The sequence below is a fragment of the Quercus lobata genome, chromosome 6, assembly GCF_001633185.2.
Source record: "Quercus lobata isolate SW786 chromosome 6, ValleyOak3.0 Primary Assembly, whole genome shotgun sequence".
NCBI classification, from domain to species: Eukaryota; Viridiplantae; Streptophyta; class Magnoliopsida; order Fagales; family Fagaceae; genus Quercus; species Quercus lobata.
In genome coordinates this window covers 13435781-13459350 of record NC_044909.1, presented here as the reverse complement: position 1 = coordinate 13459350, position 23570 = coordinate 13435781, and the positions used below count along the sequence as shown (strand labels likewise).

Genomic DNA, 23570 nt, shown 5'->3' with positions numbered 1-23570 from the left:
AAAAGGGAGCTGAGGTGTTTCAAAAAAGAGTTAGATGGACCATTGGAAGGGAAAGTAATCTTAGCCTTTGGAATGATAACTGGACTAAGATGGGCTCTCTCCGGCAAGCCATTCAGGGCCCCTTGACCCCAGAAGCGATGGATCTGAGAGTGAGGGATGTTGTCTTTGTTGGTGGATGGGACTGGACAAAAATTCCTTTTGTTTTTCCGGATCCAACAAAACTTGAGCTTTAGGCAATTCCGGTTGCTTTGGCGTCGAGATGAGGGGATAAGTTAACTTGGATAGATTCAGAGCATGGTACTTTCAATATTGGGTCTGCCTATAAGTTAGCTACTAGGGTGGGTATTGGTGCTCAGTTTGAGGGGAGCTAGATTTGGAAAGTAAAGATCCTGCCCAGAATTCAATCCTTTGTTTGGCTTTGTTTGCATAATAGTATAGGAGTAAAAGATTGTCTCCTTTCAAGGGGAATTGTTCCTGAGAGCTCCTGCCCTCTGTGTCATTCAACCAATGAGTCCATATTGCATGCTCTAAGGGATTGCGAAGTTGTGAAGCATATTTGGAGTCAATTGGGAGTGCGTGATGTGGACAATCACTTCTTTGAAAGAGATATTCAGGAGTGGTTAAAAGTCAATAGTACAAACAAGAAACTCACAGGTCAGCTGCACATTCCCTGGAGTATTCAATTTCTTTTTGCTGTTTGGTTAATCTGGAAGCGCAAGAATCACACGGTCTTCAGGAGTCTTGGGCCAAACCCCCATTTGGCAAAGGAATAGTCCAAAGGGCTTTTGAGTACAACTTCTGTGCTGCGCCAGCCAAGGAGCCCATTGTTAGAATTGTTAGGCCTATCCGATGGTCTAAACCTGTAGCAAGTTGGTTGAAGTTGAACACGAATGGCTCTTCCCTTGGAAATCCGGGATTGGCAGGGGGAGGGGGTTTGATTCGCAATGAAGAGGGTGGATGGGTAGCTGGGTTTGCTCGCAAAATAGGAATTACAACAAGTTTTTTTTCTGAACTCTGGGCTCTTAGAGACGGTCTTAATTTATGTGTTAATCGCAGCATATTAGTAGTAGAGGTGGAGTTGGATGCAAAGTCTATTGTGGATGTTGTTGCGAACACTAAGTATTCTAATATCTTTGCTTCTGCTCTCTTAGATGATTGTAGACACTTGATCCAGCAAATCCCTCAAATTCGTTTCAAGCATTGTTTCCAGGAAGCAAACCGTTGTGTGGATGCTTTAGCTAGGATGGGAGGCCTTCAAGAAGATGAGTTTATTGTTTTTGAAAGTCCTTATATGGACATTTCCAATTTGTTAGATTTTGATTTCAATGGCTTGTATTGGAATAGGCTCTGTCCTGTTGCTCTGTTTGAGCTTAGTTTTGTTAATATTATTCCTCTTAACCAAAAAAAAGAACAAAAATTATTATTTTCTTCTAAAGGGTTTAGACTTTAGACTTTATACGGATGGTTCACAAATCACAATCATACATGACTTGAAAAATAAAAATTAATAACATATAAAATATCACAATTTTTATCACAATTATTTTATGTGTCAGATTATTACTGATTACGTGTCATTTTCTAAAATACAAACTAACTTTTTTTCACCACTCAAAATCTAGCACTGGCAGGTGAACAGTTTTGGCACAAGTGGTGGTGTTTTATGTGGCCATAGAATTTTGGGGAAAAAAAAAAAAACAGTCGTATCAAACTATTGCGGAGCCCTAATGATCTTCCCGCGCATCCTAAAAAAAAAATAATAATCTTCCCACGCAAAAGGAAAAATAAAATAAAACAATATATATTTCGCTCCCAAATCCCAAAGAATATTTTCCCGTAATTATATAACCCTACAAGTACATGGTCCGGAGCAGTATCAAACAAGCATATAATAGTAGATAATTTTACAATCTTACATTTTTCTCATCAAAACCAGTTCCATATCCTCTGCCCACGAACAGGGACGGACCTACACTATGCAAAAGGGGCCCCCCCCTTCAAAATAAAAAAAATAAAAAAATTAGGATAAAAAAATTAAGATTTGCCCTTATATATATATTTGTCTCTCCTTCTCTAAAATATTTAGATATTGACCTACAAGAAAATAAATAAATAAATAAAATTCATGCCCCTTTAATTACAAAACCAAAATAAAAAAAATAAATATGGACTAAACAAAAATCACACATAAAATAAGAAACACTTATTTTGTATATTATACTTTGTTGATGTGTTTTATAATATGAAATGTTTAAGAAATACTTATTTTGTATGTAGTATTTTGTTGAATATGAAATAGATGTTAGTTTTTATTTTCATAAATTTTTTTTTTGGTTTTAAGCTTTGCCCCCCCCCCCCCAAGTATGAATCCTGGTTCCGTCCCTGCCCACAAACCAGGCTTTTTCTTCTGTCTTCACTTGTTGATTGTGCTTACTTTGCTTCCTTTGCAAGCAAAACTATTGTCTGTATGTAACATAAAATTTCATCAACTCTTTACTTCAATATATACACATATATGTGTGTGGTATTATTATTGGGTCTTTATCAATGATAAGAAAGTTTAGATTTAAGGGATTTTTCACTTGGCTCAAAATGGTATATATATTTATTGTTATAGAAATGCTCGAACTGTTAAATTACAGACTGTCCAGACCCCACTACTTTTTTATTGTATTAAATTTTCAATTTTTTCAAAAGTTTAAACTATTGAGATTTAGTAAATTTAATAATTTAATCGCATGCTTATAAGGCTAACATATTCTACCATTCCGAGTTCTTTGGTTTATGCCCTTTTTTTAGTTGTTATGCTTTTTGTTTCGCTCCTGAAATATGTAGGAGAAGAGTGGAACTTCTTAGATTTTGTTGTTTCATTCTGTATCAATATTGCTTCTTTAAGAAATTTTTTATGGTTTATTTGGATGGAAGTATTTGAAGTGAAAGACTTGGATTTGAGTTTTGGGTTAAATGACTCATGAGCAGTTAAAACACATTTTCCCCCCCCCCCTATTTATTGATGAAATTCATGTATGGATTTTATTTGCTTATTTGTAAATTTGAAGTGATTAAATCAGTGGCGGAGCTAGGATTAGACTTTAGGGGGGGGCAAAATTTATAACTAATATACATGTGTCTCTATAAACAAATACATATTGTGTATGTAGCATACAACATATGCATCATATATACACAATATTAACCAAACTTGACAATTAAATGCCAATAATATGAATAGTAAGTGATCATTCAATATTGAAAGATCCCCTAAAATCATTGCATATCATTATATTGTGTATAGTTTATTAGTTTTTTTTTTTTTTTAAATATATAGTGAATAAAATAATCCCCTAATATATTTTATGGAATTTGTCATTTAATTGTTTCCAAATTTTATATCTTAATACTTTTGAAAGGAAACTTTTTTTTTGGGTGCTATTTTCGTCTCTTCAATTAAGACTTTTTCTTCTTTATTTAAGTTTATTTTTATAAATTTTGAACTTTAAAAAATATTGATAAAGTAAAAAAAGATATGAAGATATATGATATATCAATTGAATTTGACTTTTCAAAAAGATAGGGAGATATATATACCCACAAAGAAAAAAAGAATGTATGTGGTTGTTTACTGTGGCTCTGCACTTTACAATCTTATTTTGAAACATGTAACTGAAGAGATTTTCAATATAGCTCAATTACTCACGCACTACTTATCACAGTTTCAATTAAATCTCCACCTTTTACTATTACACACATAAAAAAAGAAAAATTTTGGGCAGGTCAGGGGGGCAAGTGCCCCATCTTGACCCCCCCCCCCCCGACTCCGCCCCTGGCTTAAATCCATGTGTCATAAGTGTTTTTGTTGAATGAAAAATCTTTAATGATTGGTATTTTAAGATAAGGATTTGGGTTTTAAATTTCAAATTAAATTTTTTTTTTTTTTTTTTTTTTTTTTGAGAAGAAGTTTAAATGACAGGGTATGAAATAGCAAAAAAATTCCATTACTAAAATTCATGGATGGATTTAAGTTTTACTAATATGCAAATTTGAAATGATAACGAGTAAGAAGTCATTTCAAATTCATGATATCACAAGAGTTTTTGTTTGAACAAAATCTCTAAAGCTTAAGGCTTCATGTGTTGATAAATTTATATCAAACAGTTTATACTAGCAATTGCTTTAAAAATATCTTGATTTTAAATCCTCAAATCCAAATGCAACCCAAGAGTCTAATCCATCATCTATTGTCAAAATTCATATAGGGGAATGTGTATTTAAGTCTAAACTGTCTTAATTAGACCATTTTGCCAAAATCCAAACACTAGTCATAAGTCCAAATGCAACCTTAAGGTTTTCAAATTGGTCAGTGTATTTCTTTTCCTCTTCATTAAGATTCGGATATTGAAATTTTTTAGTTCTCTGATCCTGAGTGAACTAGTGTTTGAATTGATGAGATGTTCTATCATTAATTGTTGTTTTGCTTGTTAGATATGGAGGCAGATCATGAAAATTATCAGACCAACGATGTTGAAAGTGACGGTGATGCTTGTGGTGATGAATGTGACCATGGTAGTGATCAGGGTGATTCTCATGGATGCTCTTCGGATGGTGAAAGTAGCGTTAATGATGATGATGATGATGATTTTGATTTTGAGCAAAGAAATGCTAGCCAGTTTCTTGGACTTTTGACATGCACTAGAAATGTGTTGCCTCTAGAGGGGATGTTCATGAATATGTTGCAGATCAGTGATCCAGTATTTAAGAGAGTGAGTTTTGATTCTGTACAAGATGACTGCTTGAAACTTTACGAGGAAATGAAAGAGTATACTGAACAAGTATTGATAAAATTTGATGGGCAGATTGGCCTCTCAGTAGATATACTGAGATGTCGAAAGGGTTATGAGTACATGTGCCTAAAAGCCCATTTTATTGCTGAAGATTGGAATTTGAGGAATTGGGTTCTCAATTTTCGTCGTATAAATGCATCGTGGGGGGATGATTGCCTTGTTGGAGCTATTTTGAAGGCTCTAAAAGGCTGGGACATTGGGAACAAGATAGCCAATATTACATTTCTAAATTATGAAGGGATTGATGAGGTCAAAGATTATGTCCAAGAGGCGAAGAAGCTCCAATTTAATGGTCAGCTATTTCGTCTGTATTGCTGTGCTGATATTTTCAAACGTATGGTGCAGGGTGCATTTGAAGCAATAGCGGGGACAATTTCCACAATTGATGACCTAATGTACTTTGGGAAACCATCGTATCTGTGGGATACTACATATGACAGGCTAAAGACGGCTTTTGAGGAGAAAGAAGAATTTGGCAAAGAAAGAGTATAACGACTGGGACAAGCCATCTGCCGATGAGTGGAAGAAAGTTGAAGGAATTTGTAAACTCTTAGAGAGCTTATATAATGCAGCGAAAGCTCTTTTTGAAACAAAAGATGCATCGGCAAACATCTATCTCCAGAATCTTCGAGAGGTAAGGGCAACTTTGACCAAGGAAGCTAATTCATCAGACAGTTTTATTAGAGCTGTGGCTGCAGAAATGCATAAGAAGTTTGAGAAGTATTGGAAGATTATGTTCTTGGTGTTGGCAGTTGCTACAGTGATGGATCCTCGGTATAAGATTACGTACTTTGAGTTCTCATCCTCAAAATATGGTGGTGATGATGACACCACTGAAGTTTCTACTGTGGTTATGGCCATTCGCAGTCTTTATGATGATTATAGTATCCAATTTCCTGAGACTGAGAATCCTGTGAGTAATCCTTCTTCTGATTCAGGAGGTGAGTCCTCCAGGCAAGTTAAGCGAGAGCGTCTTAGTTCTGATGATGGTTCTAACCAGTTACAAGATTACCAGCAGTTCATTGAATCTACTAGTCAACCTCTGAAGTCAGAACTAGATATGTATTTGGAAGAACCTGTCTTGCCTTGGACCCAGGATTTTAACATATTGAGTTGGTGGAGAGCTGCAAGCCCAAGGTATCCTATCCTTTCCAGGATTGCTCGTGATTATTTGCCAGTTCCCATTTCTGTTGCTACTTCCATGGATGCATTTTTTACCATTGAAAGAGAAATTAGTCCACGTTATGCTTCCTTAAGACCAGACTTGATGAATGCCATAATGTGTACTCGGAGTTGGTTCCCCGATGAATTCAAATCCATAATCGGTTCTGCACTGGGATATGAGGAAATGCTGGAAGACATGGAATTTGTAGAATTAGAACGAACGAATTTTGTTGGTTCTTGTGGCTCACACTTTTTGTGTTAACTTCATCTCTCTTTTTTGTTGAAGGGTTAGACTTCATATCTCTAGTTACTTCAGTAAATGCGTGTTGTCCTACTGAAGGAGAGATTGGTCGATCTTCGGCTTCCTCAGTAAAGAATGCCTTAGTGTGTAGTCCATAGTAGTGTCCTGCTAGTGTTAAGTCAGCTATTTGTTCTCCTCTAACTGACTCAGAATGATTTGGTCGAGCAACTGTAATAGGCTGAAGATTTATGATACTAATCATGCATTTTAAAGAGTTCTTTTGACATTTATTTTGTGAAACTTCACTACTCTGCCGCAGTTGGGATTACAATGTTGTTGGTATTCCTTCCTGTTGCCTATTTGTTCTCCCAACAAATACTAACAGTGTGCTAGATAAGAAAATATCAGTGAATTGGTTTCTGTTCAAAAGAGTTAGTGTTGCATTAATTAACAAGGTGAAATTACAAATTATTCTCAATGGAAAGTGGAAACTCCAATACTAACCCAATGCAAAACACTTTGCGAGTATTACAACAACAAGAAGCACAACAAACACTAAATCACAAAATTATGGGCTTTTTATGAATCATCAACAAATTAATTAGGGATTGTCAATTTATATTTTTTTCCCCTTATTCTACTTTCGTAATTTTTTTCCCCATTCTACTCTATGAAGTCATACTATCTTTTACTTCCTTAATTGTTATCTTTCTCTTTTTCTTTTTTCATTTCTACTTATTTTATTACTTTAAGAGTATTATTGTTTAAGATCTAATACAATCAATGGAAAGGTTCTAAGTTACAATACCCTTTGGAGACTAAGTTAGCTTATACCAAAGATAAAGATTATGTTTGTTAAGCCAAATAATAAATTTATTAATAGAACATGTGGCAGAATGCGGTAAGGCCATGTGGAAGGAGCAATGATAATCAATCCTCACAAAATCAAGAAAAAAAAAAGGGAAATGACAAGTGGCATTAATCTGGCGATTCTCAAGGCAGATGAATAGGCAATTATATTAAGTGATTACAAAGGATAATTATACATAAAAACATGTGTCAAGCAGCCACAAACAATTAGGAGACTATTGCTTCAAATAGGTTAACATTTTCAAACTGTTGCTGAATCCATGTGCAAGTAGGCAACAAGCTATTTTTTCAAAGGATCTCCCCTAAAGTATTGTCATTACAATAGATCTTAATCACCAAGCTCGGGATGGAGCGATAGAAACTACCAGGCTGGAGTACAAACTCAATAAAGGAATTTCCAATGGAGCGATGAAATGGCCCATGGGTAATGAATGGGGAAATAGTTAGGTTGGAAGAAATTTTGTTTTTGTTAGACTCATTAAATTAGCTAAGCATTGTATTTGAACAAATATAGAACTGAAATGTTATAATTTGTTTCAACCAGAAACGTAAACAAGGACATGAATAATCTTTATAAAATAAAAAAGACTCCCTAAAGGACCAATAATTGCCCAGTGAGCTATTTATTACTACCAATAGTCATTTGCTTGCATGCAAGCTGGCATGCTTTAGAATGCCTCATTTGTTTCTTTTCTAAAAGATAGGGCTTTCACTATAATTATTTTTGAAAGTCGCCCTTATTATTTATTAAATGTTTTGTTTTGTGTATCCCAAGTTTTTTATTAGATGACACAAGATATATATATATATATATATTTTTTTTTGGAAACCAAAATCAAACTTCATTTTAATAAATAAATAAAAAATCAAACTTCATTCATTCATAGAAAGAGAATCCAAATACTACAATCATAATTTTATCATATGTTTCAAAAGTGTCATATTTCAATAATTTCAATCATATATATATATATATATATATTTAGAAAGTTTCATAGGTTGAAACTCTCTCAAAAAAAATAAAAAATAAAAATTATTGGACAAATGACAATTGTAGTAGGTCATAATGAAAAAATAAAATAAAATAAAAGTAAAAACGACAGTCGTATCAGCAATTGTTAAAAAATAAAAATCACAATGCTATAGAGCCCTAATGACCTTCCCGCCCAAAAGAGAAAGCGACAGACGTCGATTCCAATTCCCGTAAAAAATAATAATAATAATAATAACTAGCCTCTGAACACGCGCTCACGCACGTGCTCAGAGGCTCTTCTATTTTTTGGGTAAACGTTAATTTAGAATATTTATTATAATTTGAGATTACTACATTTTCCAATCACAAAAAAACATAGGGGTGTGATGAGTATTATGTGTTTGCAAGTGAAATAATTTTTTCATCACACCCCTAAATTTTTTTGTGATTGAAAAATGTAGTAATCTCAAATTATAATAAATATTCTAAATTAACGTTTACACAAAAAATAGAAGAGCGTCTGAGCACGCGCGTGAGCGCGTGTTCAGAGGCTAGTTTATTTATAGTTAAAATTAGATTAAATTTTTCGTACTCATTTCACACACTTTAAAAAAAAAAAATCATGCCATTTTAGTTAATTTGGATAAGAAAATAATGTGTCTGTTTGTAACTTTATGTGTCTGTGTGTAAGTGTACGAGAGAGAAGAAGTGGCTTAGTGAGTTTAGAAGTTGAGAGTTGTGGAGGTGATGATTTAAAGGATTTGAATGTACATTTAATTTCTTACTTTACCGGATATAAATATAATATCAAACAAATATACAAAGAGGCGTTGAAGTCTGAAAAGAAAAATATTGTTGTTTTATGTTAAAACTTTTTTAATCTCTTCTTTACTAAAGTGCCCTTAATTATCCGTAAAAAAAATACCCTTAATTACGTGGGACATACTGATAGATGGCTAACGTGTAAGAGTTAATTTAGAACATTTATTATAATTTTGGATTATTACATTTTCCAATTACCAAAAAAAAAAAAAAAGTCTAGGGGTGTGATGAAAAATTATTTCACTACACATAATACTCATCAATGGCCTACATGTTCAATATTGCTTGATCATGCACTCCATTATTTAAATAGTACCTTTTCCATGTACTATTTAAAAAAATCGCACTTTAAATTTAGACCAAAGCATTAAACTAAGTATATTCTCCTCTCTTAACTTAATCTTTAATTTACTTTTTGAAGTAAATAATACGTTATTTGGTAATGAAAAATATAATCATTTTTACTGTTTTTCTCTTTTTCGAAAATTCAAAGTATTTACATCTTGTACTTTGTTTTTTTTTTTTTTTAATATATATATATATATATTTATATACATCTATCCATGAACTATTTTAAAAATCCTACTTTTTAGCATCTCACGATTTCCTTTTCTTTTTTTTCTTTTTTAATCTCTTCCATATTTTGGAAAAAAAAGACTCCTACAATAAAACTACTACTATAATTTCGCCTTCCATATCCTTATATTTAGGCACTAACATAATTGATTTTGAAAGAAAATAAAATGCTAAATTTTAGGGAAAAAATTTTAAATCTAATATTCCATTCTTGTAAAGTCTCTCACGTTCTCTCTCTCTATCTATGTACTATTTTAAAAATTTCCACTTTCTATCCCACGTTAAACATCTGAAGTTTTCCTTTTTTTTTTTTTAATAACTTTTTGGTGTTGTTGATGTTGTTTTTTTTTTTTTTTTTTCAAATTTTATATATGACAGTTATCATTTTTTGTCATGTACTATTGCTCAAAATCGCACTTTAAATTTAGACCAAAGCATTAAACTAAGTATATACTCCTCTCTTAATTTAATCTTTAATTTACTTTTTGAAATAAATAATATGTTTTTTTTAATGAAAAATGAAATCGTTTTTATTGTTTTCTCATTTTCGAAAATTCAAAGTATTTACATCTTGTACTTTGTCTTTTTTTTTTTTTTAATATATATATACACACATCTATCCATTTACTATTTTAAAAATCCTACTTTTTAGCATCTCACGTTTTCCTTTTTTATTTTTTTAATCTCTTCCATATTTTGGAAAAAAAAGACTCCTACAATAAAACTACTACTATAATTTCTCCTTCCATATCCTTATATTTAGGCACTAACATAATTGATTTTGAAATAAAATAAAATGCTAAATTTTAGGGAAAAAAATTTTAAATCTAATATTCCATTCTTGTAAAGTCTCTCATGTTCTCTCTCTCTCTCTATCTATGTACTATTTAAAAAATTTCCACTTTCTATCCCACGTTAAACATCTCAAGTTTTCATTCTTCTTCTTTTTTTTTTTTTTTTTTTTTTTTTTACGTTTTTGGTGTTGTTGTTTTTTATTTTTATTTTTTTTCAAATTTTATGTATGACAGTTATCATTTTTTGTCTATTCGTAAAATGTAGTATTTTTAATCCTAAAATTTAGTCATTTACTACACATCCATAACATAAGTAAATAAAAGCTTAATTTGAAAATTTTATGGCAAGAGATACACGTTAATTGTATACAAAAGAAATATAGTTTCTGTTACAAAAGAAATTTTTTTACAACAGTTTCTTAGATAACAACCACTTTATGTGAGGTTTAATACATATAATAATTCTTGTAAAGTCTTTCACCCGAACTTATCTAATATTCCATTCCAATGACTCCTCAATGCAATCCAAAAAGTTTGTGCGTACGTGAACCTGAGAGAAATAAAAGAATTAGGGTTAAACCAAGTATTTTTTTTTAAAAAAAAAAAACTTTAATTAACCAACCAACGTTTGAATGTATATGTTGTTAAAGATAATAGCTTAAGTTTGTTAGAGTTTGTGTTTGAAATATTTGAATTCAAATAGAAATAGAAAATATAAAATTCTTCTCCCAAAAAAAAAAAAAAAAGAAATAGAATAAAGCAAACATTTGAATAAAATAATAGTTATCCGAAAATGTTGGTAGTGATAATCATCAATACCACGTTTTCGGATAATCATAAACGTATTTTTTTTTATGGTTATAATTTTTTTTAACAAAAAATTATCTACCACATTTTTATTTTGAAAAAAAAAATCCCACTTTTTGTAAAAAAAATAAATAAATAAAAAATACTCTGGCCGACCCTTTTTTTTTCCAAATTCAAAAAAAAAAAAAAAAAAAAACCTTAACACGTTTGAATTCCACTCCCACATTTTACTCCTAACAAATTGTTTGCAGTCCACTCTCCCATGTTTTACTCCTAAGAAACTGCTTTACTATTAAATTTAAAATTTACAACTTCTCTTTAATAACATGCACGTTGGTATTGACGATTTTTTCTTTTTTCTTGAACCCACCTGATGACCAAATGCATGTGGGCCCATAAATTTGAGATGGATAACCCTTTTTTTTTTTTTTTTTTGAGATGTAGACAACTTTAATTGGATAATTTAGATATACATAAAAGTTACACAAATTAAAAAAAAATCATTCTAAATAAAAAAATTTAGTAGCTGTTTAGTAGTGATAGACGTGTAGATGATTGTGATTAACCTTTTGATAAAGTTGGATGTATTTAGTGCAAATGCAGTTAGAAATAGATAATTGTGGTTAACCTTTTGATAAAATGAAAAACCTTTTTTTTTTTTTTAAGAAATAATAAAATTAAAAACCTAATAAGAGAGTGATGGACATTGTTGACCTTATTTTTTTTAAAAAAAACTCACTATCTATTCATGAGGTGATCATGGTTATAATTTCTTAAAATGTAAACAAAGGCTATTAAAAGAGGTAAGGGAAGTCATACTGTTTAACTGTTGGAGAATGATTTTGAATACTTCTTTTGTAGCATAAGACAGCCCTGTCTTTGGATCACAATACATACAACATGAAATGACAAATTCATTAAGAAGTACAATAGTGGAGTATATGAAGGAACCATTTATTTCAAAATTATATTTTAAAATAAAGAAGAAGGGGGAAAAAAAAAAAAAAGAGTTAACGTGATACATATAAGAAAAAAAAAAGCAGAACTTAAAGAAAGTCAATCATAAACAAAAGAAAAGAAAACAAAGAGGAACTTGCAAAAGATAGAACCTGAAAATTTGTTGAAGCCTTTGACAGTAAATATCTTTAATATGAAGAAAAAGAGAAGATGATGTAGAGCTAAACTAAATGTCTTTAATTTGAAGAAGAATGAGAGAGAGAAAGTGAGATAGAAACTGTAAAGCGTACGTGAGTTTGTGGTTTTAAAGTGTAGGAGTTTTAATTTACATATCTATCCTCGGTAGTTGAAAACTTGTAAGTGGGTATGACGAGGGTATCTTAGACATGAAAAAAGTGGAATCCAAACAGGGGAAACTCCTTAAATAGTAGTATAGAATAATAATAATAAAAAACATTTACTCATTACATTATTTAAGGTTCTGGTTCTGAAGAGTGAAGAGTGTACCAAACAAACCTAATATTTTGAGTTACAATCTTTGTTTCTCATCAAACCAATTGCATGTACTCTTCCCACGAACCAGGTTTGGTTCTCTGTCTTTCACTTGCTAATTTTGCTTTTTTGGTTCCTTAGCAAATGTATAGTATCTGTATGTAACATTAAATTTCATTCCAAAAAAAAAAACTGTCATTTTTAGGATCAAAATAACTCTACTTGTTAGTATATTATTATTAGTTCTTTATCAACGATAACAAATTTTCTTTTGTTTTTAAGTTCAGATTTAAGTTTTTTTTTTCTCTCTCTCTCTTCTCTATGCTTTTTTATTTGTAGACGCTTTATTACACCATTTCAAAAACACGTTTTCAGTTTTTAAACAACATTACACTTATTTCTACGCACTTTTCTACTCACAAAAAACTGAAAATTATTATTTAAACGCTAGTACCAAACAGGCCTTAATGGTTTTGATATATAAAAGTTCAAACATACTCTTATGATTATGAGTTTCTTTTTATTTTTCTTCGAATTCCTATATTTGGCTGTTACTAGGCCAAAAAAAAAAATTGTAGTAGGCCCAGATTAGAACCAGTAATTACTTGTCATTAACTAGCATTACTTCTTCCTAAAAAAAAAACTAGCATTACTTTTTTTCCCTCTTTTTTCAGTTAGTTGTTGTGCTTTTTGTTTAGCTAATAAAAAATGTAGAGAAGTGTGCAGCTTTTTGGATTTTGTTAGAATTATAAATTATTCAGTGTAGCCAGTGTATTATACATTTCTCTTAAATAGAGATAGTTCCCAATTCCCACATGTGGTTTTTGGAAATTGGGATCCGCCCTTATGTGAAATGATGGTGAAGAACAATTGAGTCTACAGGGTAATTTCATAAAGAAGAGAATTGCCATTCAAACCTGTCTTAATTAGACCATTTTGTTGTCTCAATTTGCATCAACATTGCTCCTTAATCAATAATTTTTATGGTTATTTTGGTTGGAAGTGTTTGAAGTGAAGTATTTGTATTTGAATTTGATTTTTGTTTGAATGAGATAAATAGAGTATGAACTATGAAAGGGCAATTTTTTCTATCGATGAAATTCATGTATGGTATTGAATCTACTTTATATGTGGATTTGAAATGATAAAATGCAAAGAAATCATTTCAAATTCATATATTAGAGTAATTTTTGTTGAATGAAAATCCTCAATGGCACATTTGGATAGTGCTTTTTAAAGAGAAAGAATTTGGATTTCAAATTTTAGTTTAAATGACTTGAATAAAGTATGAAGTAGTTGTTAGAATATTGGTTAAGTGATTAAATTGGCAATTTCTTAATTGTTTAAGCTTTTAGGAAAACTAATAATTTATCAATAGCAAATCTTTTTCATTAACGAAATTTATGGATGGATTAAGTTTTATTAATATGTGGATTTGAAATGATAAGGTGGAAGAAGTTATTTCAAACCTATAATTTAACAGGTGTTTTTGTTTGAGCAAAATCTCTAAAGTTCAAATCTTTGTGTGTTGTAAATTTACATCAAAGAATTTATACTAGCATTTGGACTTCAAATCCCTTGAGTTTAAATCGTCAAATCTAAATATGAGCGAAGAGTTTAATCTATCATCTATTGTCAAAATAATAAGGGAATTTATGGTAGGAATTGTTCTGGCCAATGAGCTCTTGCTCAACCAGAACCTCCTACCCTCACATATTCTAGGGGAGGGTGAGGTCGTGTGTTGAAGATCCATTGGGTGTGTGCATGCAACCTTAAGGATTCCAAAGTGGTTTGTGTATTTCTTATCCTCTTCATTAAGATTCAGATACTGAGATTTGTTGTTTCTTTGATCCTTATTGAACTAGTGTTGAATTGATGGTTTTCTGTCATTAACTGTTGTTTTGCTTGCTTGTTAGATATGGAGGCAGATAATGAAAATTATCAGATTAATGATGTTGAAAGAGACGATGATGAATTTGACCAGGGCAGTGATCATGTTAACTCTCATAAAGGCTCTTCAGATGTTGAACATAGTGTTAATGATTACGATTATGATTTTGAGCAAAGAAATGCTAGCCAGTATCTTGCAGCTTTGACATGCACTATAAATGTGCTGCCTCGAAAAGGGTTTTTTATGCAGACATTGTGTCACAGTAATCCAGTATTTAAGCGAGTGTGTTTTGCCTCTGTTCAAGATGACTGCTTGAAACTTTATGAGGAAATAAAAGAGAATCTTAAACCATTATTGAGAAATTTTGATGGGCATATTAGCCTCTCAGTTGATATATTGAGTTGTCGAAAGTTTTCTGAGTATATGTGCCTGAAAGCCCATTTTATTGATGAAGATTGGAATTTGATGAATTGGGTTCTCAATTTTCGTCGTATAAGTGAATTGGAGGATGATTAAATCGTTGAAGCCACTTTGAAGGCTCTGAAAGACTGGGACATTGGGAACAAGATAGCCTATATTACATTTCCAACTGGCTCAGTAGATGACAAACAGATTGATGAGGTCAAAGATTATGTTCAAGAGACGAAGAAGCTTCAATTTAATGGTCAGCCATTTCGTCTGTATTGCTGTGCTGACATTTTCAAACGTATGGTGCAGGATGCATTTGAAGTGATATGGAGGACGATTCACATAATTGATAGACTAATGTACTTTGGGAAACCATCCAATAGGTGGGATTTTGTATATGACAGGCTAAAGATGGCTTTAGAGAGTGAGGCTAAGGAAGAGTTCAAAGAAGAGGATGACTGGGACAAGCCATCTGCTGATGAGTGGAAGAAAGTTGAAGGCATTTGTAAACTCTTAGAGAGCTTATATAATGCAGCAAAAGCTGTATTCGAAACAAAAGATTCAATGGCTGGCATCTATCTTCAGAATCTACAAGAGGTACGGGCAACTTTGACGAAGGAGACTAATTCTTCAGACAGTTTTATTAGAGATGTGGCTGCTGAAATGCATGAGAGGATTGAGAAGTATTGGAAGAAAATGTTCTTAGTGTTGGCAATTGCTACAGTGATGGATCCTCGGTATAAGATATCTTACTTTGAGTTCTCATCCTCAAAATATGGTGGTAATGATAGCAAGGCTGAAGTTTCTACCGTGCTTATCGCTGTTCGCAGTCTCTATGATGATTATAATACCCGATTTCCCATTAATGAGAATCCTGTGAGCAATTCTACTTCTTCTGATTCAGAAAGTGAGACTCCCAGGCCAGTTAAGCAAAGGTCCCTTAGTTCTGATGCTTCTAATCGGTTAAAAGATTACAAGCAATTCATTGAATCTACTAATCAACCTCTGAAGTCAGAGTTAGATTTGTATTTGGAAGAACCTGTCTTGCCATGGACCCAGGATTTTAATATATTGAGTTGGTGGAGAGCTGCAAGCCCAAGGTATCCTGTCCATTCCAGGATTGCTCGTGATTATTTGTCAGTTCCTGTGTCTGTTGTTACTTCCCTAGATGAATTATTTACCATGGAAAGAGGAATCAGTCGACGACGTTATGCTTCCTTAAAACCAGACTTGATAAATGCCATAATGTGTACTCAGAGTTGGTTCCCTGCTGAAGTCAAATCATTGACTGAATCTTCTCTGGGGTTGGGGGATATGCTGGAAGACATGGAATTGGTAGATGATTTAATTTAGAATGAGTGCATTTTGTTGGTTCTCATGCCTCATACTTTTTGTGTTAAGACTTCGTGTGTCTCTCTTTTGCTGAAAGGTTACTTAATATGCCTAGTTACTTTAGTGAATGCATATTATACTACTTTAAAGAGTGATGGCTTCCTCAGTAAAGAATGCCTTATTTTGTAGTCCACAGTTGTGTCTTGCTAGTGTCATGTCAGCTATTAGTTCTGTTCTTACTAAGTGACTCAGAATGATTTGTTATAGCAACTGTAATATGCTGAAGATTCACGATGCTAAAGTCTAGCATTTTAAAAGTACTTTTTTACTTCTGCTTTTGTGAAACTTCATTAACTCTGCGTAAGTTCACAATGTCGTTGGTATTCTTCCCTGTTTTTTATTTATTCTCCCAACAAATATTCAGTGTGCCAGACAATAAGTTAGTGTGTAATAATTAAAGGGTCATGCTAACGGATGCCCTTAGAACAATGATTAACAATTCATTTTAAGAAAGTTTTGATATCACTTTTATGGAAAATAGAAAAAGCTGTCAAAATATTAATTATTTTTTCTTCTTTTCTCATAAAAACTTTCTTTAAATGGATTGTTAACCATTGCCCTAAGAATATCATTTAACATTTCCCATTATTAAAAAGGTGAATTATAAAATATTCCGGCTGGAAACTCCAATGCAAAAGACTTGGGAGAGTATTATCATTCAAAATTCTAGGCTTTATACCTAGGATTAAAAATATTTTAGATGTTGAATTATAGAACCCTGAATCTTGAGCCTTGCTATTCTTTTTATACTCATTCCAAGATCATTGGAGTTGTTATAGACTAGGTAATTATCTTCACAATATTGTTGCAAATGTAAAGGAGCAGGTATTTCAATCAATGTATGCCTCAATACTTTGATGACATGGTACTCCTCATTTTCCAATTAACTTATTTGTTATTATTGGTTAAATCTCTTGTTCTCAAATAAGACCACGGAACACACACAAATAAAAATTGGTGTCTTGAAGATGGTAAAGAAATGAGATTTAACTCTCTTCTACTCTTAAAAGAAAGTCATTACTTTTTGACCGTGAAAAAGAATTATTAATAAATGAATGTTGTTCATAGCTTAGGATTCAAAATTCAAGCTCAAGATCATATGTTTTGATGCTATGATAAATTATTAATTGTTCTAAAAGTTCAAGTAATAAAGAAAGAGAGAATTTGATCATGTAGCCATTATACTTACAATATTATTATCAAATTGAATCATTCTTGCACTATATTAGATTGTAGTTTTGTTTATCAACATAACTTAGCAAAAATCAAAATACAACCAAAATTAATTTACTTCTCATTACTACATCAAATTGAATCTTTATTCTGAGCTATATTGGATCTTAGTTTGATTAATTAACATAAAAATCCCATTAACAAAACTGTAACTCGTGGCCATCACTAATAAAACCCGCAACCGTCCGATTTGATATTGAGGCCACATGGAACGCAATTAGTGACCCTTCATTATTTTTTTTCCCGCGCAAAACCAAACGACAGCTCGTTTTACAAGGAGCTCTCTCTCTCTCTCTCTTTCTCTCTTACTTCCTTTTTCGTTATAAATGAATCAAAGATGAAAGAATACAACATGATCACATAACCCAAAAAAAAAAAAAAATTCTGAGCTGTGAAGCAGAGGCTCTTTTCTTAGACACTCTCAAAAGACGACACCAGGTATATCATGCATTAATCTCAATGTCGTTTCATTATTTTAAAAGAGATTCTGTTTGGTTGCAGAGAAAAAAAATAAAGAAATCAAATAAGAAAGTAGTAGTAAAACATGAAGTTTCTATGTTTGTTAGTTAAATATTGCTCTGATGATGAGATGAAACCATATATCTTATGCTAACGTGCGTAAAGTTTTGCTTTAATATGGTGCATTATTTGGATGATGATTAAGGTTTGATTTTTTTTTTTTTTGGGAAAAAAAAGGAAATTTTTTATTTGAAGCCCTTCATAATTTGGTGCTAATATTTCTTAGTACTGAAGTAGAAGTTTTATTCTTTCTTTTCCTATTCTTCAAAGATATTGTAGTTAACAAAAGGGAAAAGTTAACGGATGTCTAAATGTATTAATTTAGGAAATAATTTTGGAAACTTTTTATGGGAAAAGAAAAGAGCAAATAATTTTTTGACGATTTTTATATTTATCATGAAAATGGAGTCAAAATCTTCTGGTTTATTAATAATTTTCCTAAGGGTACTGTTAATAGGACCCTTAACAAAATAGAGCATTGAATATTCAGATCTTAACAAGGTTAGTGCACATATAGAGAAAAACAACACACAGATTTAAGTGGTTCGGCTGTGTGCCTACACTGCAGCTTAAAAATTCACTATCAAAAAATAAAGGGTTTACAATTAATTTATAGCTCTTTCAAAGAAATTTAGAATATGAGCCACTCTCTCTAACACAGATCACAATCCTTTGGTTCATAAGAAATGTCAAATTCTTCTTTAATATATTAAAAAAAATAAAAACAAAAAGACCCTTGTGTTTTCAAGACATGTAGTTTATGTTTGGAATAATTTATTTTGGCGAGCTGAAAATAAGTTGGGATTTGACTGAACTTTAGCTGGACAAAACTGATATTTTAAAATGTTGTACTTAGGAGAATAAACTGGCTTAATTTCATTTTTAAGCCATATTAAACAAAGGCACACGTGTATGTTGCTAGAGTTTTTTAATTACAACTTCGCCTAAAATGCGTTTTTCATCCCTAAAATTTGTTCAAGTTCAATTTTGGTCACTCAAAATTAAAAGTTGCAATTTAGTTTCTGAAAATTTGAAAGATATTAATATTGTTTTCCATCCATCTGCCATTATTTAAATTTATTTTATTTCATTTTCTACATGTTAAAATTCAATTGGTAGTGGTATATTTATTTCTCATTATATTATTTAAGGTTTCTGGTTCTAGGAAAATTATTAGGTACTCCCGGAATACCATTAATGTGTACCATGAATTTAATTAGTGAGACTCACTATATATTCATATGAGAGAAGAGAGTACGTATTTATGGTACTCTATTTTGATTTACAATCTTTCCGTCCCATCAAACCAATTACATGTACTCTTCCCACAAACCAGGATTGGTCTTCTGTCTTCACTTGCTGATTGTGATTTTTTGTTTCAAATGGATAGTGTCTGTATGCAACATTAAATTACTTTAAAAAGAATACGTCATTTAGGATCAAAATAACTTTACTTGTTAGTGTATGATTATTGGTTCTTTATTAATGATAAGAAATTTTCTTTTATTCAGTTCAGATTTAGGAGTTTTTTTATTCTCTCTCTGCATTTTTGTTTGTAGACGCTAAATGGGATATAGATTGTTATATAAAAGTTCAAACATACTTACGATTATGAGTTTTTTGGTGTATGCCTTTTTTTTTTTTTTTTTGGCCCCTCACTTTTTTCAGTTAGTTATATATTTGTTTAGCTACTAAAAATGTAGCAGAAGAGTGGAACTTTTTGGATTTTGTTAGAGTTGAAATTATTCAGCGTAGCTAGTGTACTACACATTTCTCTTAAATAAGGATGGATCCCAATTCCCGCATGTGGCTTTCATAAATGGGATCCACCCTTATGTGAAAAGATGGTGTAGAACAATCGTGCCTGTGGGATATTTCTTGAAGAAGAGATTGTCATCTAAACCCGTCTTAATTTGAACATGTTGTTTCAATTTGTATCAACATTGCTCCTTAATCAAGAATTTTTATGGTTCTTTTGGTTGGTAGTGTTTGAAGTGAAGGAGTTGTATTTGGATTTGATTTTTGGTCGAATGAGATAAATAGAGAATGAACTATGAAAGGACAATTTGTTCTATTGATGAAATTCATGTGTGCTTTTGTATTTTACTTATGTGGATTTGAAATGATAAAATGTAATGATATCATTTCAAATCCATATGTCAGAAGTGTTTTGTTGAATGAAAATCCTCAACGGCACATTTGGATAGAGGTATTTAAAGAGAAACATTTTGGATTACCAATTTAGTTTAAATGACTTGTATAAAGTATGAAATAGTTGTTAGAATATTGGTTAAGTGATTAAATTCATTATTTCCTAATTGTTCAAGCTTTTGGAACAACTGATAATTTATCACTAGCAAATGTTTTTCATTAATGAAATTTATGGATGGATTTAAGTTGCATTAATATGTGGATTTGAAATGATAAGGTGGAAGAAGTTATTTCAAATCTATAATTTCATGGGTGTTTTTGTTTGGGCAAAATCTCTAAAGCTCAAATCTCTTTGTGTTGTTAAATTTACATCAAAGAATTTATACTAGCAATTGGACTTCCAATCCTTGGTTTTAAATCCTCAAATCCAAACATGAGTGAAGAGTTTAATCCATCATCTATTGTCAAAATTATAAGGGAATTTATGCTATTAATTGTTCTTGCCAATGAACTCTTGCTCAACTAGCACCTCCTCCCCTTATAAATTCTAGGGGAGGGTGAGGTCGTGTGTTCAAGATCCATTGGGTACTTGTGTTCAACCTTAAGGTTTCCAAAGTGGTTTGTGTATTTCTTTTCCTCTTCATTAAGATTCAGAAATTGAGATTTGTTGTTTCTTAGATCCATATTGAATCAGTGTTTATCATTAACTGTTGTTTTACTTGCTTGTTAGATATGGAGGCAGATAATGAAAATTATCAGACTAATGATGTTGAAAGAGACAGTGATGCTTGTGGTCATGAATTTGACCATGGTAGTGGTCATGGTAACACTCATGGATCCTCTTCAGATGATAAAAACAGTGTTAATGGTTACGATTATGATTCTGAGCAAAGAAATGCAAGCCGGTATCTTGCAGTTTTGACATGCACTACAGATGTGCTGCCTCGAAGGGGGTTGTTAATGCAGACATTGTGTCGCAGTAATCCTGTATTTAAGAGAGTGCGTTTTGCGTCTGTACAAGATGAATGCTTCAAATTTTATGAGGACATAAAAGGGAATCTTAAACCATTATTGAGAAATCTTGATGGGCAGATTAGCCTCTCAGTAGATATACTGAGTTGTCGAAAGTTTTGTGAGTATATGTGCCTAAAAGCCCATTTTATTGATAAAGATTGGAATTTAATGAATTTGGTTCTCAATTTTCATCGTATAAGTGAAGTGGGCGATGATTGCATTGTTGAAGCCATTTTGAAGGTTCTGAAAGACTGGGACATTGGGAACAAGATAGCCAATATTACATTTCTAACTGGCTCAGTAGAAAACAAAGAGATTGATGAGATCAAAGATTATGTCCAAGAGACAAAGAAGCTCCAATTTAATGGTCAGCGATTTCGTCTGTATTGCTGTGCTGACATTTTCAAACGTATGGTGCAGGATGCATTTGAAGTGATACAGATGACAATTCACAGATTTGATTTTCTAATGTACTTTGGGAAACCATCCAGTGGCAGTAGGTGGGATGCAGTATATGACAGGCTAAAGATGGCTTTAGAGCGTGAGGCTAAGGAAGAGTTCAAAGAAGAGTATGACCGGGACAAGCCATCTGCTGATGAGTGGAAGAAAGTTGAAGGCATTTGTAAACTCTTGGAGTGCTTATATAATGCAGCAAAAGCTGTCTTTGAAACAAAAGATTCAACGGCAGGCATCTATTTTCAGAATCTTCAAGAGGTACGGGCTACTTTGACCAAGGAGACTAATTCTTCAGACAGTCTTACTAGAGATGTGGCTACAGAAATGCATAAGAGGTTTGAGAAGTATTGGAAAAAAATGTTCTTGGTATTGGCAATTGCTACAGTGATGGATCCTCGGTATAAGATAACGTACTTTGAGTTCTCGTCCTCAAAATACGGTGGTAAAGATGGCAACACTGAAGTTTCTACCGTACTTATGGCCATTCGCAGTCTCTATGATGATTATAATACCCGATTTCCCACTAATGAGAATCCTGTGAGCAATCGTACTTATTCTAATTCAGAAATTGAGACTCCCAGGCCAGTTAAGCGGGGGTGCCTTAGTTCTGATGCTTCTAAGCGGTTACAAGATTACCAGCAGTTCATTGAATCTACTAATCAACCTCTGAAGTCGGAGCTAGATTTGTATTTGGAAGAACCTGTCTTGCCTTGGACCCAGGATTTTAACATTTTGAGTTGGTGGAGAGCTGCAAGCCCAAGATATCCTATCCTTTCCAGGATTGCTCGTGATTATTTGTCAGTTCCTGTGTCTGTTGTTACTTCCAGAGATGAATTTTTTACCATGGAAAGAGGAATCAGTCCACGACGTTATGCTTCCTTCAAACCAGACTTGATAAATGCCATAATGTGTACTCAGAGTTGGGTCCCTAATGAACTCAAATCCATGGCTGAATCTTCTCTGGGGTTTGGGGAAATGCTGGAAGACATCAAATTGGTAGATGAATTAATTTAGAATTGGGTGCATTTTGTTGGTTCTTGTGGCTCATACTTTTTGTGTTACTTTTGCTGAAAGGTTTACTTAATATGCCTAGTTACTTTAGTGAATGCATATTATACTACTTTAAGGGTGATGGCTTCCTCAGTAAAGAATGCCTTATTGTGTAGTCCACAGTTGTGTCCTGCTAGTGTAATGTCAGCTATTTGTTATGTTCTAAGTGACTCAGAATGATTTGGTAGAGCAACTGTAATATGCTGAAGATTCACGTTACTCAAGTCAAGTATTTTATGAGCTTTTTTTACTTCTGCTGTTGTCAAATTTCATTACTCTGCATAAGTTTACAATGTTGTTGGTATTTTTCTTGTTTCCTATTTATTCTCCCAACAAATATTGACAGTGTGCTAGAAGTCTAGAAAAGTTATTTTAAGATCACTTTTATTATATTATTTTCCACAATTATTTTATGTAACAGACTGTGATCGGTTGTCTATTACTTTTACATGGACTCATCACGTTTTTTCCACCAATCATAATCCGCCACATAGAATAGTTGTGGCAAAATGTGTGAAAGTTTGTGATCCTAGAATTTTTGGTTCTTTAAACCATTAATGCATTGGTTTTTCTGTTCAAAAAGTTAGTGTGTATTAATTAAGAAGCTGAATTATAAAGTATTTCGGCTGGAAAATCCAATACAAACCCAATGCAAAAGACTTGGAGAGTATTATCATTTAAAATCTAGTACAATCAATTGCTTTAAAAGTTTAATTGGTTAGGAAAGAGAGAATTTGATCATGTAAGTACGTAACTATTATACTAACAATATTATCATCAAATTGAATCATTCTTGCACTATATTGGATCGCAGTTTGGTTAATCAACATAACTTAGCAAAAATCAAAATACAACCACAATTAATTTACTTCTCACTACTATCAACAAATCGAATTTTTATTCTGGGCTATATTGGATC

General features: G+C 32.2%; 2 protein-coding genes across 2 annotated transcripts; both read left to right on the top strand.

The window, feature by feature from the left end:
- The first annotated feature begins 14455 nt into the window (after positions 1-14455).
- LOC115949862 (zinc finger BED domain-containing protein RICESLEEPER 2-like) lies at positions 14456-16189 on the top strand. The gene is made up of 2 exons (XM_031067130.1): positions 14456-14902; positions 14966-16189. Exons 1-2 carry the CDS (start codon positions 14456-14458, stop codon positions 16187-16189), a joined length of 1671 nt encoding a protein of 556 aa, XP_030922990.1.
- Positions 16190-17828: 1639 nt separating this feature from the next.
- LOC115950947 (zinc finger BED domain-containing protein RICESLEEPER 1-like) lies at positions 17829-22894 on the top strand. The gene is made up of 2 exons (XM_031068230.1): positions 17829-17899; positions 20862-22894. The coding sequence occupies exon 2, from the start codon at positions 20864-20866 to the stop codon at positions 22613-22615; it is 1752 nt and encodes a 583-aa protein (XP_030924090.1). The 5' UTR covers positions 17829-17899; positions 20862-20863; the 3' UTR covers positions 22616-22894.
- Positions 22895-23570: the final 676 nt, after the last annotated feature.